This window comes from Mytilus galloprovincialis, chromosome 2 (assembly GCF_965363235.1).
Source record: "Mytilus galloprovincialis chromosome 2, xbMytGall1.hap1.1, whole genome shotgun sequence".
In the NCBI taxonomy this organism is placed as follows: domain Eukaryota; kingdom Metazoa; phylum Mollusca; class Bivalvia; order Mytilida; family Mytilidae; genus Mytilus; species Mytilus galloprovincialis.
The window spans coordinates 81,049,707-81,067,546 of record NC_134839.1 but is presented as its reverse complement, the minus strand read 5'-3'; the positions used below and the strand labels follow the sequence as shown (position 1 = coordinate 81,067,546).

Here is a 17,840-nt window from a genome sequence, read left to right as displayed (position 1 = left end):
TTTTTACAGTTCTTGAGTAAGGTCCCTTTATAACATTTTATGCAAGCTGTGGCATCATCTATGTCCCATGGACACATTCCTTATTTATTGATGTTTAATTTGGGTTAAAGATACACATGTTTCAGATGTGGATACAGGATTTTGAAAATAGGAGGGCTTGGGGTCCCCAAACTGGACAAGCTTTAGAGTGCAATAGATCAGTGGTCTGCACAGCATTAACCATAAATTTAGCTCAATAAAGGTGGGACCCCTTAAAACCTGTACCCCTGTATTTGCTTAAAGTTATTGTGATGTTTAAAAGAGGAACGAAAGATACCAGAGGGAGAGTCAAACTCATAGATAGAAAATAAACTGACAATGCCATGGCTAAAAATAAAAAAACAAACAGATAAATAATAGTACAGAAGACACAACATAGAAACTAAAGACTAAGCAATATGAACCCCACATCAGAGTTTTATTCATTTTGTTTGTGCATTAATTTATTCCAGATTTGTCTTCAATAACTCAAAGACAAAACGAGTTTATTCCTATTATATTTTCCCTTAATACACGTATAATGATCACAGTTTATCCTTTATCTGTATGATATGAGGGCCTGGATAGGGGCGGAGTCTCTTAATAATTTAAGGTCACTATTATCAATTCAAAAATCAAATGATAATCTGTAAAATTCCCAACAATGTTATTATTTAATTTTATGTACAGAAAGAGTACAATTTTGGTTTTATTTTTTTATTCATCTTTTATTTCTGTAATTCAAATTTGTTTACCTTTCTCTTTAAAGGGAAGTTAGTTAATGAAAGTGAAACAGTGAATGAAAAAATGGCTTTTAGAATCCAGTTTGCATCTATTTTGTCAAAATAAGCTAAGAAACATTCTGATGAATTATTCACTAGCAAGTGAATAATCCGACCTTTATTGAATACGTATTTAACCCCATTACTGGAGATGGGTAACGCATGAACTAGGTGTGTTCGGTTCGAGAAATATAAGGAAATTTAAAGAATGTCAACATTGAAAGTGAACCAAGGGTAAACCATTTGATTTCAATCCACAAAATCTCATTCTTATACAGGTACAAAAGGTGTTTTCAAAAATTATTTTAAACTGACTTATAATATGCAACCAAAAAAGCCTAAAAAAAATTCACTTGCACGAGATTGCTATCTATTTATATCTAAATTATGTTTATATCTGGTTATATGACTGTGACAGTGTCGGCAGTCTTCAGAGGTCACAAGGATATTTAATTATATGGCGTCTAGACTAAAATACATATACGAGATTCTGCTGCAAATGAGATTATCAACATACGCCTAATATCAATCAGATATAAGAATTCGAGTCAAATGGGAAACATAAATTCACAGATAATGCCCCTTTAAAAAAACATTATTGTCTAGAAGTTATCATTTATATTAAAATTTCCATCTTATATTCAAATTTCTCAATACTTTATTGTTAGGCACACCCTAAACATATACCCTCTAATATAATTAACGGCTAGTGACAGATGGAGCATACACACGAACATCAATAAATATGTATATCACTTGTGATGAATCATTTCAAACACAATTCTATCTTTTATTAACCGTCTTTTCAGCAAAAGTCACTTTCAAATGAATCATACATAGTTTCGAGTCAGCTGGCTATCTTCAAAACGAAACTACAGACCTTCACCTACGTTATGATAATAAGTGTAACATTTCAACAGTAAACAAATCAATATTCATTATAGTAAGGTACAGAAGAGAACATTTTACAGTCACATCAGCGCAGTTGTTGGTAAGTTTCTTTTATTTGTATAAGAACGACACGATGGTACATGCATGTACCGGGAAAGGATTAAATTAAATAATCACGAAAGATTGTAACGAAGCATAAAGGTATATATGTTCTTAAATTCTAAAAATAGACATATCAGTCCTTAATACTTAAATGTCTCGGTAAACAAAATTCCTATACGTTTAACTGGTGGTCAAACTTCAAGTATGGCTTTAATGGCTAAACAAGTCCTTAAATACATATAATTTTATAACACAATTTAATGGCTAATAAAAGTCCCATTGGGTGGCATTACTTACTGATGAACGTATATTACATATGTAAATGCTCTTTTGTTCCGACGTTGGAAAGTTCCGGGCGGAAAGAACTAACTAGCCGAAAAGTTTCGGAGGAACTTAATAACTAGTTACTTTGTTCTTCCTCTGGTTTAAAAGTTCCACCGGAACAAAGTGACTAGTTGAAAAGTTCCAACGGAACATATCAACTAGTTAGAAAGTTCCTTTTTGCCAAATTAGTCAAAACCGGAACTAACAAACTAGCCCAAAAGTTCCAGCGGAACTTATCAACCAGTCACAAAGTTCCATTTGGAGAATTGATGCAAAGTAAAAGCGTAACATATTATAATTGAACCTTTCAAAGGGGAACCAAGATACTGATTACAAAATTCAAAAGGAACTTATCAACTAGTCACAAAGTTCGTCTTTGTCAAATTAGTCAAAACCGGAACTAACAAACTAGCCCAAAAGTTCCTCCTCATGTGGGTACTTTTAAAAATATCAATTTCAGATTAATGTATAACAATGAATTACAACTTATTCCGTTATGAAGGCAATATTCTGACCGAATTAACTAGTTGTTCTGTTCCGCCAGAACTATTCAACTAGATACATTGTTCCGGGACTTTTAAACTAGCTACTTTTTTTCCGGAACTTTTTGACTGCACTCGGAATAAAACAACTAGTTGGAAAGTTCCATCGGAACGAAATAACTAGTTGAAAAGTTCCGCCGGAACAAAGTAACTGACGGAACATACTGGCTGTTACATATACAGGTATAGATATAGAATGATACATCTTGTGTTCAGCATTTACCTTGTTTGTTACGTCTGTTACCACCTTAGGTTAATTACCACACAAAACAATTTGAACGGTTAAGACGCCATGCTCGAGTGGCACTGATTCATCACAATATTTGAAATCTATCAAGGAACATCCAGTGAATTGATGAATTTTTAATAACATCAAACCAGCAAACTGATATCAAAGCTCAGAGTATCAAAGACACTAGCAGAGGCGGATTTCGGCCTTGCCCCCCCCCCCTTTTGAGAAAAAAAATTTGGTTGCTTATATAGGAAATCACTGAAGCGTGATGAAATCGGGCCCCTCTTAGGCAGCCAGTGGGCCCCTACTTATGAAAATTCCTGAATCCGCCACTGACTAGTACTACTATAAGTACCGAAGGACAATCTAAACATTAAGTTCATCCTGTCAACACGACTCTTATGGACGTAAACCTCCCTCCTCTACTCGATTACTCATACAGATGGTATCACGGTATACAAGGCATGTAGAGAAAAGGAAGCAGAAGACACCAAAGGGGCATTCAAACTCATAATAAGAAGACAAAATGTCAATACCATGGCAAAACAACAGTGTATAAAACACAAAGACTCAGGGACATATCGAATCAATTAAACAAGGGGTGTCAGCAAGTGCCTCAGAACGACAAGAATTTAAAATCCTGTACCACATGTGGCCGACATTTGGGATTCTCAGTTAAAGTTTGTCCTTTAATTGCTTGCATGGTTGAAAAAACAATCAAGTTGAATTTGAAGAACAACAACTTCATCTCATTCCATTTCACAAATTGAAGAAACGACAATGGATACCGTACTGATCTTATGAAAACATAATTATGTGTTAATTAGAGAAATTCAACAAATCGGCTATTAAAAATTCGATTTCCTTATTTAGAAATATAGATGACATAATGTTCAAACACACTGGCAATTACAAAACATCTGATCGTAAACATACGATAGAGTCAACTTGAAAACGGTTTGAAGAGAAGATTTTATTGATGCAAGTACCATAAAGAAATCTGAATATTTTGCAATGTGTCCTACAAAAGTTCCTGGTATTGCCTTCTATTCATTAGCAATTCAAAGCATTCATTCCACAAATGCTTCAATTGGAGCAAAATCAATATTCTAATATGACGTGCTTCTTTTGCTTTGTAAACAACACCGTGATAAAATTCTCGATATATCTATACTTAGCGCAGACTCCAAGATGTACACAAATGGCTGTTTAAATATGCCTCCCACGTAAATCCACATGTATCGTAACCTATGCGTAAACGGTTGTGGATTTCGCTGTGTTAACATTACAATTGAATAAAACTATATAGAACATTTATTCTGATTCTGACGCATAACAAAAAGAATTCACACATTAGAGAACGGAAAAATGGACAAAAACAAAATAAATTAAAATTCCGCGAAATTCCAGTAATGATTTTAGCGCATTAACGTCTTTCAAAACATGACGTCATACGAATGAAAACGTCAAAGCTGAAGGTTTTTCTATTGCGTTTACCTTCTAAACTCGGATACAATTGCATTAAAATAAAGTATTGAGGTAGGTATTGCTTGTTTTCTGTTCTATTGCATTATTCGCACATTTACTGATTTCATTAAGTCAACATGGCGGCTCCTTGGTTACAACATGTCAACAGTGAATTTGACGGTAGCTTACGATAAAAAATGTAAATTTAAAATTGCAAATGTTGGGTTTACTGAGAAGTAAATAAAGTAAACACTTTTTTTTTCTAGCGGTTAGTTAAGAAATCATTCATGCATGTTTATTAGATTTGTTTTACATTTATCAAACAGTGGGTAAAATAGAACAGCCACACACACGGTATTACCATCATCGCTTCAGTTTTTTAATGATCGTATTTGTCCTGTTAGAATCGAAATAATTCATGGAAGCCATAGATTTGTTGTAAATTTACACATGGCCTGGGCCGTGATATTCGTTAATTTTATCCCTCGCTAACGCTCAGGATAAAATTCGAATATCACGGCCCAGGCCATGTGTAAATTTCCAACAAATCTATGGCTTCCATGAATTATTTCTTAATTCTAATATGACGTGCTTCTTTAGCTTTGTAAAGAAACCATACTTTATTATCCAATAAAATTAGTGTTGCACATGCGTATATTGACTACGGCAGAAAAATGAATTTCGTCAAATTGGTATGCATTTAATGTATTTCCTTAAATTAAAACACTTTCAAACACTAAAATGATACACATTTTGTTGCTAATACTTTTACAATGGCAACAATGTGTTACAATTCGTAATTGACATATTTGACCTAGATACCACAACGTTCATGTTGGCTGTTCTAATTTCAAAATCCCTCCCTCTGAAAAACACGTTTCATCTCTCCCGTTAAAAAGGCGTCATCGTATATAATAATTTCATTGAAACATATGTTCCGACGATAAAATATAAAATAAAGTATTTTTTATAGGTTATTATTACTGTTGTACTGAAATGACAAAATTGTTTCATATTTCTGATAAAATGGATTGACCCTAGCAGGGAATCGAACCCCATTCTCCTATAAAAAAAATAGGCGTAATTACCAATATACCACCAAGGTTTCCAATCCATTTTACAAATGCAACAAGATTGTCACCCAGTATTAATTTTAATCATCATGTAATACAGCATTTGAAATCGTCAGATGCACAAAGGCGTGCCCTTTGGCTTTGATCAACTTTACAAGGTGTAGCCACCGCAAGTATAAATGGATCTCTGTCAAAGGGCCCCTCCTGCCAAGTCTTGAATGTCAGCACAACTTTATCAAGGAATCTTCTATCAGATATGAACATATTTACCAATGCTACAATATTAACCGGCGGAATATTTACGATTAATTTAGTAAATAAAGACCTACCCGACTATCCTTGTGCGTCCACCGCCATTGACAACTGACTTGAAAATGTGCGTGTCAGAAATTGACCTCAAAGGAAAAGACTGTTGTGACACAAATATTGTTTTAGTTAATAAATTAATTTGTTAATTTCTGTTTCAATTTTGAATTTTAGAAATACAACTTTGCGAAATTAAACTGGTTTGAACTAGTTGGATAAAAATCGACAGGAAGGTTGATGGAAGAGCCTACACTAATACGGTACACTTATGTACACAGCGAACATAGAAATTACCGTAATTGTCCTAATCAGAATCGAAATAATTGATGCCAGCTATACTTTATTGTAGTTTTAACATGGGTAGGCATTATATTCGTGTTATTTTAGCCCTCGCTATCGCTCTGGCAAAAATAATCACGAATATAATGCCTACCCATGTTAAAACTACAATAAAGTATAGCTGGCATCAATTATTTCTTAATTAAAAATCAAAAAGGAGCTGTACTAGTGAGCCTTTACACTTTTTGCACTTTGACCACAACCCCACAGACGTGCATACACGATATTGTATCAAACTGAACAGTTACTTGAGTGATACCTAGTGAAAGGACATGCAAAGATTGCAGACATATGCACAGATCTTTAGACAGGTTTATTTTGTTTGTGTATGATGTACCACCGATTTAGACAGCAGTTGGTAGTTCTCTCAAGCCTCTTATTATATATCTATATAAATGTGTTGTTTTGTATTTTACAGAACCCTAAGAACTAACAATGAGTGTTGGATCAGGTATGTTTGGCAACATAACTGTTGATAACTGTTGATAATTTAGACGGTCTCAGTGATTATACAACTTTTTCATAAGATTATTATGTAGAATGGAGTGTGAATGATAATTTACTATATTTTTATTAGCTGCACGTTTGTCATCTACAAACACAATTATCATTAAAATTTTGGGTGAAATTTTGTAATTGACCATTATTGATCAATAAACTCATCATAGATACCAGGACTTAATTTTGTATACACGACAGACGCCCGTTTCGTCTTCAAAAGACTCATCATTGACGCTCGAATCCCAAAAAGTCAAAAAGCCCAAATAAAGTACGAAGTTGAAGAGCATATTGATGACCAAAATTCTTAAAAGTTTTGCCAAATACAGCTAAGGTAATCTATGCCTGAGATAGAAAAGCCTTAGTATTTCAAAAATTCAAAATTTTGTAAACAGTTTATTTATTAATATATAACCATATCAATAATAATTCATATCAGCACAAAAGTGCTGACTACTGGGCTCGTGATACCCTCGGGGAAATTAATCTCCACTAGCAGTGGCATCGACCCAGTGGTTGTAAATAAACTCATCATAGATACCAGGACTAAATTTTGTATAGACGCCAGACTCATCAGTGACGCTCGAATCCTAAAAAGTTAAAAAGGTGAAATAAAGTACGAAGTTGAAGAGCATTGCGGACCAAAATTCCTGTAAGTTTTGCCAAATACAGCTACGGTTATCTAAGTCTGAGGTAGAACTCAGCAACTGCTTTAATTATGCTTTTTAGAATTGACTAACGTAAGAATCAATTAGCTATAGGAAGTTTAAATCCTATCATTTGAAACATTCCCAATTCTCAAATATTGTGTTTACATATATTCGTTTAATTTGCTTCATTAATTATATGCCGAAAAGAACGGGCATGTAAACAGTAAAATAACAAAAATACGGAACTTAGAGGAAAATATAATCGAAAATTCCATAATCACATGTTCAAAATCAAATAACAAAACACATCAAAAACGAATTGACAAGAACTGTCGTATTCCTGACTTGGTACAGGCATTTTCAAATGTAGAAAATGGTGGATTAAACCTGGTTTTATAGCGCTAACCCTCTCACTTTGATGACAGTCTCATCAAATTCCGTTATATTTACAATGATGCGTGAACTAAACAGACATAATAAATTAATTTTCAACTTATTGAACTTATATACTTTTTTATATAGATTTCAAATTCAGCGAGCCTTTTAAACTGACGGATCAAATGTATGATGACTATCATGAAAATGGTTTTCTGATTATACGGTAGGTAATGGTATTTCATAAAATAAAAATAAGGACTGTGTTTTAAAGTCATATGAAACCTCAAAGTTAAAAAAAATTGATGCATATGTTTTTTTATAACTAAATGGATAGTTTTCATTATTAAACTTATGTACAGCGCGTTTCGTCTACATAAGACTCATCAGTGACGCTCATATCAAAATATTATAAAGCCAAACAAGTACAAAGTTGAAGAGCATTGAGGATCCAAAATTCCAAAAAGTTGTGCCAAATACGGCTAAGGTTATCTATGCCTGGGATAAGAAAATCCTTAGTTTTTCGAAAAATTAAAATGTTTTGTAAACAGGAAATTTATAAAAATGACCACATTATTGATATTCATGTCAACACCGAAGTGTTTAATTTGTACACATTTAGAAGAAAGTTACTTTTTTTAATTGCTTGCTTCCAGAAAGCAATTCGCCGACATATTTTCCGTATGCAGAGTGACCTTAAGCCCTGGTCACAACGAATCTACGACACATCTATACTGCGTCGCGACATGAAATTTGGTCAAATCGCGGATCATCTGTGGTCGTCGTAGGACAATCGCACGACAGTCGTACGATATTTTGACCATCGTGGCGCTGTCGTGGGACGAAAATTGGACATGCACCTTTTTTGCTCTACGATTTTTTATCGTATCACTGTCTTGTGGCTTTCGTGAAGGTGTCTTACAATCGTCGTCCGACTGTCGTGCGATAATCACATTGTCGTGGGTATCAATATAATTCATTTTAATCAAACAATCGTCGTACGGCTGTCTAACGACAATCTCATGACTGTCGCAAGACACTCGTGATACAGTCGCACGATTGTCTCACGAATAACAAATTTCGTACGATGATCGCACAAGATTGATTGTCTGTCGTACGACAGTGGTACGTTCGTCGTGCAACATATTTTTGTTGTATTTAGAAGAGCACAATTCGGCGGGAATGAATGTTTGGAAAAACATACCGTCTACCATTTAAACAAGACGACGATTATGCTTGGCCCTGCTAAATAGGCGCCTTGGCGGACTACAACAAGAGCAAAATATGGTCCTTTCAGAATTGATTCGAGCCCGTAAACAGTATAAGAAACACCGAAACACCCGACGTTGGTGGGTAAGGCCATGGATCGAACGTCACCTGATGTTTGGGCAGTATGGTACACTGATGTAAGAGTTGGAATAGGAATCTGCCAGTGATTTCGTTGGATTCATGCGGGTATAGCCTTACATGTTTTAAGAGCTTTTGTTAAGAGTCGCATCAAAGTGGTACGACAGTCGTACAACATTGGCACGATAGTGATACGACAATAACACGCACAACCCATGACATGAAAACCTGAAAAATAGCCCAAAACAACTCACGATTGTCGTACGATTATCGCACGATTGTCACACGACCGACTTGCGACACACACACGAAAGTACAATTACATTTTTTAGAGACTGTCTTGTACCCATCGTGGAATCATCGTGGACATGTCGTAGCTGATGTGACCACTCGAAATATTTTTTTTGGACATTTTGCAGCGCCACGACAACTATTTTATAGATCTTCAACGACAAAAAAAATCGCACGATCTGTTGTGACCGGGGCTTTAGTGTGACACTTCTCGTAAAAATCCGTTGATTGAATAACACATGGATCTGTCATTGAAATAAACAAATATGTGATTGTACAAGTTAAAAACGTGCTCAATATCCATGCTTCTTTGTTGATTGTTTACAATAAGGTGACCCTCGGTAAACTACGGCTTTAAAACACGACAATTAAGTAGCTGCCATTTTTTCACCTCATAACAGACGAGAGAAAAAAAAATGACAATTTTACGATATATTTGCGTTGCACAGAAGACTAAGTTTATGATATATACATGCATTGGTTCAAGAATTGGATAACCATTATTTTTCATCAGTCAATCGTTTCATATGACTTTAATGCTATCACAAAATGCCGGCCAACGATCAAGGGACTTGATGTTAACAACTAAAGATTATTGTATGAACTTTCACACCGCATAGTGAGCTAGAAAAAGTACCTGCATGACAAAATGAAAAACAATTAAAAAAAAACAATGGCATGATTTATGCTAAAATTATTCTAAATAAACAAACCCTAAATATGACAGAATCTCCCCATGACTGGGAAAAGTTGTGTAACAGCATACTATAAAAACAAACTGTAGTAAAAAAGTAGTTGGAACGCTGATTAAAAGTCTGGTATCTTAGATGATTTTTTTATTCACATACCAGTAGTATTAGTTCTTCATAAATATTATAAGATTGAGAAAGGAATTGTGACAAAGACCAGCACAAGGCCACCAAGGCCATTTATGTCTGATAAAATGAAGTTAACAAAAATGTAACTTTATTTAAAGAATCTATTGTTTTTTTTAAAGACATATGTTTGATAAAGACGAAATAGATAAAATTGAGAAATGTGTCACTTCAGAGCAGTTTATGGAGAACCGTTACTCGGTAAGCAAACGACAAGAAACAAATGTTTAGAAAATTTAACAATTGAACAGGAATAAAGTTAAAACATACGTTGTTCAAAATATTATGTAATAAATTGTAAATGTTCTTGAACAACTAGTTCTGACCATATAGGTCAAGATACCGTAAATTGATTATCTGACAGATTGTTTTATATTTGCATGCCTCATTGATAGTTATCAAAGTTACCAGGATTTTAATTTAGTACGCCAGACGCGCGTTTCGTCTACATAAGACTCATCAGTGACGTTCATATCAAAATATTCATAAAGTACAAAGTTGAAGAGCATTGAGGATCCAAAAAAAAAAGTTTTGTAAACAGGAAATTTACGGGAAAAAAAGACCACATTATTGATATTCATGTCAACACCGAAGTGTTGACTACTGGGCTGGTGATACCCTCGGGGACGAAACGTCCACCAGCAGTGTCATCGACCCAGTGATGTAAATAGTTATCAAAGTTACCAGGATTTTAATTTAGTACGCCAGACGCGCGTTTCGTCTACATAAGACTTATCAGTGACGCTCATATCAAAATATTAATAAAGCCAAACAAGTACAAAGCTGAAAAGCATTGAGGATCCAAAAAAAAAAAAAAAAAAAGGTTGTGCCAAATACGGCTAAGGTAATCTATGCCTGGGATAAGAAAATCCTTAGTTTTTACGAAAAAATTAAAGTTTTGTAAACAGGAAATTTATGCAAAAAAAATTGAACTTGAGCTGATAAGTGAAAAAAATAATAAGCATTTATTTTCTGAAATATTAATGAATGAAAAATGCACTCCAAGTTTCGAAAATTAGTAAAAAATGAATGGCAAAAGGATTGACACTGTCTGGACACCTCTATAGCATCATATTTATTTTCAGTTAGAAGACAAGGAAAATAAGATCGTTCGAGTTCAGTGGAAACATCCAGGTAGTGACATCACTGGCATTGCAGCAAGATCAGAGAAAATTGTTAACACTTGTGAGAAGGTGTGTATAAACTCTTTTTTTAATTTTCTTAATCTGACATTTTATCCTTAACATTTTTATGTTTGATTAAAAACAATTTTAGAATCGGACATTTAACTTAATAGATACATATGGCTTAATTGTCTGTCATGTATGAAGGCCCGTTTTTTGTTTAATTTTCAACGTATTTTGCTTAGACCACAAGGTTATTATCTAATCTAATGACCTCTTAACAGGAAGGTTTTCAAGTACATACATAATTGAATTTAATTAATATTTTCTAATTGCAGTTATTAAACGGCGAAGTTTATCATTATCATTCCAAATTAATTCTGAAGGATCCAAAGGTCTCCGGTGCAATATATTGGCATCAAGATTATGGGTAATCATATTGTTATAATATTTTCAAATCGTTTCACTCAAGAACTGTTGATATCAGACATATGAGTAAACGTTATATTTAAAAAAAAAAAAACCCTAATTGAACTTTCCATTTGTAAGTAGCAACATTCTAGCAGCACCTGCATACGGGGTATATATCTCCCCATTGATACGAGAGTACAGTGCTTGCATTTCCTATCATGATTTTCTTGATAGAGGTTTGCTGCTCACAAGGAAGCTATTAAACCAAGAGTTCCAAATGGTGAAGTTGAAATCATCTCTTCGTAAATTTTACAGACGCCATCACGAGTTGGTTAACCGTTATGGAATAACCGTTTCACAACTGATATCGGATATGTTGCTTACGTCATAACTATAATCCCCTTCAATGTGACCTACCGAATTAGATTATATACCGGATTTGTTATCACATAAGCAACACGACGGGTGTCAATGTGGAGCAGGATCTGCTTACCCTTCCGGAGCACCTGAGATCACCCCTAATTTTTAGTGGGGTTCGTGTTGCTTATTCTTTAGTTTTCTATGTTGTGTTTTGTGTACTATTGTTTGTCTGTTTGTCTTTTTCTTTTTTAGCCATGGCGTTGTCAGTTTATTTTCATTTATGAGTCCCTCTGGTATCTTTCGCCCCTCTTCTGTAGAAAGGAAATTTTCATTCCCTTACGTAAACGTTATTTCTAATGCAACAACATTTGTAACGTTCATTTTGATTGGATAACGTCACTTATTTACATGGCATCAATTGACAATTGATGCTGTAGAACGTACGCGCAAGCGTAGACGGCATATGACAGATTTTAAAAACATGTTTTAACGTTGTTTCCTGTCGGTTTCATTAGAATGGAGATAACAATATTGTATTTTAAGGTCCGACGGCATCAATTGGAGATCTGATGGTCGCAAATACCCGTTTACTCTCTCCACTAACGCGTCGACAGTAAACTTAATTTGCGACCATCAAATCCCCAATTGATGCCGTCGGAGCTTAAAATACAATACAGTTATCTCCTAAATCCTTCAATGTGTGATAATGATTATTGGATTAAGGCACCAGAAGTTAAACGATGTTCATATCTCACAAATCGATTAAGAAGACAAACGAATGTAACAAACAAAAACGGAGGGAACTATTGAACTGCAAACATGTGCGAGATCGGAGTGTGTGGGCCTGTTGAGGGTCTCCTGCTATGTATGCATACTAGTATATAACTATCCAACATGTACTTGTTTCTAGTCATATGGAGGTCGACCTCTTCATGGATATTTTTGTTGAAGTTCCAATCTGAATCTGCTATGTTAACAACCGCGGCTTTCGGTTTCTCGTCGATAGTTCTTATTCGCAATCATATCACATTTTTTTTATTATACTGGTAGCTGTTATTATGGTAAATGTTAATGTTTCATATGAATTGAACTGCAGATATTGGTATCATTATGGAAACCTTTTCCCTGATATGATGACTGTTTGGGTTGCAGTAGATCCAAGCACGAAAGAAAACGGTTGTTTAGAGGTAATTTTTATGAAAATAAAATGAAAGAAGAGAGTTATTTTGAAAAATTCAAGTATAAAAGCTCCTACCATTTTCATGAAATGTTTTGTAACAGTCATGTCCAACTAAAAAATATTTAGGTATCGTACAGTTCCCATTAAGCTGCATAGTTGCATTATTGCACATTCATTAAGAGACATCCATAAGTTGCTTTTTTGATATGTTTAAACTCCCTAGAGAAAATAAATATTTCTTGTGGTGGTATTTATTGGGCAATTTAAAACAAAAAAATAAAAGTTCACATTCAATTATCTTGTTTTAATTAGTTTAAGGACGAAGACTACATGCACGTAGTAAAAATTGAGTATCTAAGTAGGTTGATATTTGTTCTTGTGGACTGTAAACTCTTGAGTTAGAAAATTTTTTTAAAATCCGACTCAGTGTGTCGGTGTCAGAATAAGAAATCTTGGTTATAAGTTGACGTTATGGAAATTTCAGCCATCACATATTTGAAAAGTACACAGGCAAATTTGATTCTCATCAATTTCACGTGAATCACACGGGAAATTCACGTGAATTTCGCCTCAAACGAACTTATACGTGAATCTCACGTCAAATTCACCTCAAACGAACTTATACGTGAATCTCTCTTGAAATCAATTTATGTGAGGTTCACATGAATCTCATGTGAAACTCGCGTGAATTTCATGTGAAAATCACATGAATTTTGTTCACGTGAAATTCACATAAATTTTTAAAATAAAGTATTAATATAAACAACATCTAAATTTTCAAATTTAGTTAATATCACGAAAAATACCAATTTCTTTTTTGAAAAGTTCACGTGATATTCATGTGAAATTTTTCACGTTAGAATCATATGAATCTCAATTCACATGAAATTCACATAACAATTTCCTGGTGAGTTTCATGTAATAGCTTGTTTTAGGTGAATCTCAGGTGAAATTTTTCATATGAATTTCATGTGAGATTCATGTGAAATTCACGTGAGCAAATTTTGCCTGTGTAGTCAGTCATGGTAACAAAGCCTATGTACTACATTTTATAGTGCTATAACTTTGAAGTTCTAAAACATTTTCGACTTGTTTACGAAATATTTTTTACTGTTTTTAATATTTTACTATAGTTGTATATTCATATCGTAAATTGCTTCACTGACTAAACCCCTTATTGGTACTGCAAAAACAAATGATAATTATACAGTACTGCTCATTACAGAATTCTCTATTTCTATTTTAAACAAATCTTATATTTTTAAACTACTGTGATTAAAAAGCACAATAGTTTGATTTTTTTTTTATATCTGTTTAAAATACTTATTACTTTGAAAGAACACTCACAATAATAAAGACTGAAAATTGATTAGTTTTTTCGAATGATATGTAACTCTCTTGAAAACAATGTATTTTATTGAACAAATTAAACCAATGCCTTTTCTATTCTATAGTGAATATTTTGAAGATGTTTGACTCTTTTGTAGGTTTTAGCAAGATCTAATAAATGTGGACGTTTAGACCATCACGTTTATGATGGACAAAATCAGATTGCCGAAGAATCCCGACTGCAATCTATCAAAGAAAGGTGTCCCCACATATACGCTGTGATGGAAAGAGGTATAAAGTTAAGAAAAATATGCATTTCTTAGATTTGCGAACTCCTTTTTTGTTAGTTTTATGTAATTACTAGTATAAGGTTTGAATGCAACATTAATTACTTAAAACCGGTCGTATTCATTCTGGAGGGACATTCTGGTTTGGTTTTCATAAACAACAGAGTAATTATATTCTTTTACCGTATTCTTTATATGTCACTTGAAACAGTTGGTAGTTATAATTGTAATGAATAGTCGAAAACAAAGTAGCTGATACAAATAAAACACTTTTCAGTTCTTTATCAATCATTGAAATTATTATGACATCAAATGTAAACCTCACTAATGTACCAGTGCTGTTTTTATATTTTTGATTTGTTGATTAAATATATATGGTATTGTTCACACATAAAATGTATGCACCATCATCGGTTATTTCACGATTTTCTATTTGTCATGATGTCGCATAATTAGACCACACCAATATATTTACCACAATAGTTAACTTCTCAATTGTAACATGACAATTGCGTAGGGTTTTTCGCCTTTTCTACACAATAAACTAATCATACGATTCATAAAGGTTATATTTAGAGTAGATGCAATGGATGTATGATTATTTTTGGTCTTTTTTATTTCTAAATAATAGAGACAATACTATGAGAAATCGGAGTGTTTATTTAGAAAAATGATACATGTTTTACACGCAGAAGCTTGTTTAGATGTTGTACACTTTTATCAAATATTTCATCTACTTTAAGACCAGTTTTAAAGGCGTATCAAACGAGTTTCTGGAAATTTAATGTTATCAAAATTTATTGAACCAATGCATGCAAATATACTAAACTAAGTCTTGCATGAACGTTTATTTTTATATCAGTTACACATTTATAACGTATTATTGACAAATAATATTTGACTAAGTGCTTCTTGATCGCAAGCTAATAAAATTTAGAGTTTGTTGCCAAAATTAAGCGGATCGTGACTTTGATAAACAGTAAAATCAGAGCATTTTGAAAATGTGACAGATGAGTGATTTGATAGAGCCATATAACATTTTATTTTTTTTAATTTTCCATGCGTTCCAATCTGTTACTTAAACAATTATTTAACAGTTTTTAAATGATTATTTGTATTATATTTGTTCTGTAAGAATTTGTTATTACTAAGTTCAAGAACACGCTTGCTTACATTCTTCTATCACGATTTTTACCTGTAACTTGCGCTGTGTGGTGGACAAAGTTACAATTGGTCTCGTAACTAAGGTCACTGCATACGGGAACACATCGGTGAATTAGTGGCTTGGAAGTAATTAATTCAGTATCGGCACGTTTATAATTTTTTAAATTGGAAGTATCATATGACTTTTAGCCATAACTTTATCAGCATGTTTGATTTCATTGAAAATTGAATTTTATAAATTGGTACATTAATACTTTTTGTAATTATGTACATAAGGGGATGAAGTTTCATGTTGAAGTTTTCATTTGACAGGAGATGTTCTTTTTCTCCACTCGAATACGTTGCATTATAGCAGTCCTAACAGAAGTCAGATGAGGAGGCTTGGATTCTTGATGTGTTACAACAAGGCAACTAATGACTCTGTCATAAAGCATCACCACGCTCAGTATACGCCAATAAAAAAAGTTAGTATAGATAGCAATTTTAATAATACTGTTGTAAGATTACTGGTCTAATGAGTCGAACTCTTTTCAACTGCTTTTTACTGTTTATGCAAATATATTTAGCAGTTAATATTTGTTTTATATCACTCCGTTTCCAGACTTTCATCCCTCGAACTTCTTTAATAAGTGGACAGACTACTATAAATAATCTGTGTCTAAAATAATTTGTCGCTCTTCTTTAAAATTTTGATATCCTTGTTGCCTTTTCTTTTTTACGTTCTCACAAATAATACAGCGATTGTCCATTTAAGAAATAAATTAAAGGCAAACATAGTTTACCAATGTTTAAATCTGATAAGTTCACGTACACGGTACACATCAAAGTAAAAGTAAAAAGGAGGAAATTGCATGAGCTGTAAAAGAAGCCAGAGAAGGAGAATGTCCAGTGTAGAGTATTTTCTTAGAATTTTATTTTATTTGAGCAAACAGGATATATTCTTAATGCTATATAATGATTTTCATATTTCAGGTTCCAGATTCAGCAATGAAAGAATGTTCAAACTTTACAGATTTTTCTGGAAAAGACTTTGAACATCCCTCCACAAACACAACGATGATCGGAAGAAAGGACTTATCACACTGATGTTTACATGCAGTACATAGTAATTGAATCTCACAGATATTTATCTATAGTTTACCGGACATCAGGAATATAGTTATATTTAATACTGGTTAGCTTTATGCATGTAATTCTGAAATAAAGTCAAGTTTATGTAGACCCAAAGTCATTCACTTTGCAAATTTTAGGTTACAAAGACTCAAAGTGATACATCTATTTTGTGACAGTGTGACTGGAATAATATTAATGCAGTCTATCACAATTTCATATAAATTTTGCCTGATGTATTGCAAGCCATTTCTTCGTATGATTTCCTACCTATCACTATAAAGCAACAAGAGTATAACGCTGTTCAAAAGTCATAGATCGATTGAGAGAAAACAAATCCGGTTTACGAACTTAAATCGAAGAAAACACATCAACTACAAGAAGAAGACAAAGGATCAACAGGAACAATGCATGAAGTGCAACAAATTACAAACGCCAACATACATAGAAACGAACTATTTGATAACAATTCCTGTTTATGTACAGGTTATTTGAAAGACATGGTGGGTTTAACCTGATTTATAACTAGCAAAACCCCTCGCTTACATGGCAATGATTAAAAATATCGCTAAAATGACAACACTACATGACAGAAATACAGCAAAAAACACACACAAGACCACTCACACAGAGAAACGCGCACACACATAATATAATTTCGACACAACATGCAAACCGCAGAACAACAACGAACATCTTTCACCAATGACAGACAGCACAGGACATCACAAACAGTGATGCACTTATGTACCGAATATGTAAT

General features: G+C 33.5%; 1 protein-coding gene across 1 annotated transcript; it reads left to right on the top strand.

The window, feature by feature from the left end:
* Positions 1-1,667: 1,667 nt before the first annotated feature.
* Positions 1,668-17,188, top strand: LOC143064563 (L-proline trans-4-hydroxylase-like). The gene is made up of 10 exons (XM_076237470.1): positions 1,668-1,791; positions 6,495-6,527; positions 7,747-7,825; positions 10,235-10,313; positions 11,198-11,305; positions 11,575-11,666; positions 13,104-13,194; positions 14,675-14,807; positions 16,280-16,431; positions 16,940-17,188. Exons 2-10 carry the CDS (start codon positions 6,512-6,514, stop codon positions 17,051-17,053), a joined length of 864 nt encoding a protein of 287 aa, XP_076093585.1. The 5' UTR covers positions 1,668-1,791; positions 6,495-6,511; the 3' UTR covers positions 17,054-17,188.
* The last annotated feature ends 652 nt before the right edge of the window (positions 17,189-17,840 follow it).